At 45.0% G+C, this 2,361-nt stretch overlaps 1 protein-coding gene across 1 annotated transcript; it reads left to right on the top strand.

The window, feature by feature from the left end:
* The first annotated feature begins 392 nt into the window (after positions 1–392).
* Positions 393–2,361, top strand: ssr3 (signal sequence receptor, gamma). The gene is made up of 5 exons (XM_080459935.1): positions 393–613; positions 845–971; positions 1,205–1,303; positions 1,732–1,863; positions 2,091–2,361. The coding sequence occupies exons 1-5, from the start codon at positions 481–483 to the stop codon at positions 2,155–2,157; spliced, it is 558 nt and encodes a 185-aa protein (XP_080316061.1). The 5' UTR covers positions 393–480; the 3' UTR covers positions 2,158–2,361.

Genomic DNA, 2,361 nt, shown 5'->3' with positions numbered 1-2,361 from the left:
GAAAAAAACAACCAACAACTTAATAATTTTGGACATTCTGAATGTAATAAAGCATGATAATAATGTAATGAAATACTAAAACATAACCCTACTTTTATAAGAAATACAGCCTTATTTATGTATTATTACATCACTATTTGCAGTTATTAGATTTGAAAGTTTTTTTTTAATGCCGTTTCAACTTATTACTTATTAAATAAAAGCATATTACGACTAAAGATCGAATATGTTACTACATTATCGTTATTGAAAAAGGCCAGAATGATTACCTTGATGGAAGGCATTAGAGCAGTTGAGAAGCTTTTGGGCTACCGGTGTAATGCTTCAGTCTGTCCGCACGGGGCAGCCACGAGCCGATGAGTTCCCGGTCTTCCTCGCGAAGAAGACTCCGTGCCTCGTATCTCCGGGTTAATGCTGACGCGTCCCTCTTCTTCCTCTCACCGACGTGTCAGTCCTCTCCTGTCCGGGCTCTGAGCAGACATGGCACCCAAAGGCAGCAGCAAGCAGCAGTCGGAGGAGGACCTGCTCCTGCAGGACTTCAGCAGAAACCTCTCCGCCAAGTCCACCGCTTTGTTTTACGGGAACGCGCTGATCGTGTCCGCGATTCCGATCTGTGAGTACCGGGGAGCTAACAAGAGCTAAAGGGGCTAACACCTCCCTCATCTCAGCTGAAAGAACCAACTTCTTTTAGAAATGTGACCAACTTTAGAGTCTCAAAGTCACACGAGAGCATATTAAGAGTATGTTGTTTTTGATAAAGTGCTAAAATGAGCTTGTAGCAGGACTGAGGCTACCATCAGTGACACATGAAGGACCTTCTAAAGTTTTCTCTGTCTCTCTGTAGGGCTGTTCTGGAGGATCTGGCACATGGACCTGGTCCAGTCTGCGGTCCTGTACGCTGTGATGACCCTGGTCAGCACATACCTGGTGGCTTTCGCCTACAAGAACGTCAAGTTTGTGCTCAAACACAAGTAAGGACAGAAACTGCACCCAGTGATTGTAACACGTTTGATCCTCTGGTTCTGGACACAAGCTGCTTTTTACTCTGACACATCTGGAATTACATGGTCATATAGGGAACCCTCATTTGAGGAAAGTTTTAACTTCAGGTGGTAATTTCACATAATGTGGAGCACTTGCCTTTTATGACTTTCAGTCGGTTTCTGTCTTCCTCCTAATTCACGTGAACGTCTTCATCTTCCAGAGTCGCCCAGAAGCGCGAGGACGCCGTATCCAAGGAGGTGACGAGGAAGCTGTCTGAGGCCGACAATCGCAAGATGTCACGCAAGGAGAAAGATGAGAGGTGAGTGACGATTCATCTAAAAGTCAGCCGTTTGTGGCAGAGCAGTAGCATGCACACGTCTTTCTGTAAATCCTGAAAATGGAACTGTAGAAGTGGGTGATCATGTCCAGACAAGAGAAGCTCCCGCCTATAATACCAGACTGTATTGTTGATTAAAATGCTTCCATTGTGGCAACGTGTGTCAAACGATGGTACAAGTGCTGTCTGAAGACCAATGACGATCACACTATCAACTTTTATTTATTTATACACCTGTCTGAAATGTGCATCGCACTGCATTAATGTATTTAAGCTACACAACTATCATGCTACAGGCTGGATGTGGACTTTGACAGAGACACAGGGGAGGCTGGTCTGCGGCGTGTCTCTCCACCAAGAGCCTGAGATATTAAGCGGGCACTAACGTCCAGCTGTTCTCCTGCCAACAGGATCCTGTGGAAGAAGAATGAAGTCGCCGACTACGAGGCCACCACCTTCTCCATCTTCTACAACAACACTCTTTTCCTGGTCCTCGTGATCGTCGCCTCCTTTTTCTTGCTCAAGAACTTCAACCCCACCGTGTATCCTTTCAGTCGAATGACACACGTTCGATCTTTTAACACTCCGCCACAGAGTGCCTGCGGCGACAGAACTTGTTTTCGCATTTCGCTTGATCACAGCCTGTTCTGGCGATCAAATGCACAGAATTATCCGGGTGGCTCAATGTTCAATTTTCTCCACGCAAATTATTTTTCACATCTTATTAAAGTCTCTTAATGTGTTTTCTCCTTAACCTGCCTTTTCCCAGCAACTACATTCTGTCGATCAGCGCCTCATCGGGACTCATCGCTCTGCTGTCGACAGGCTCCAAGTAAAGAAGGATGAGGAAAAAAAAACCGGGGAGGAATTGAGAAAATGGTATACAACATATTGTTTTTCACTTGGGTTAGGAGAAGGTTTTAATGGGGGAATGGAGATATCACAGTTCAGCTTCATGAAATTCATGATCAAGTGTCTGGAGGGAGCTCCTCCAGGTCTGTCCTCTGTTTTTTGTAACAAATAAAGCTCAAAAGATCAAG

This window comes from Lipophrys pholis (genome assembly GCF_963383615.2).
Source record: "Lipophrys pholis genome assembly, chromosome: 3".
Taxonomy (NCBI): domain Eukaryota; kingdom Metazoa; phylum Chordata; class Actinopteri; order Blenniiformes; family Blenniidae; genus Lipophrys; species Lipophrys pholis.
This window is presented reverse-complemented; position numbering and strand designations above follow the sequence as displayed.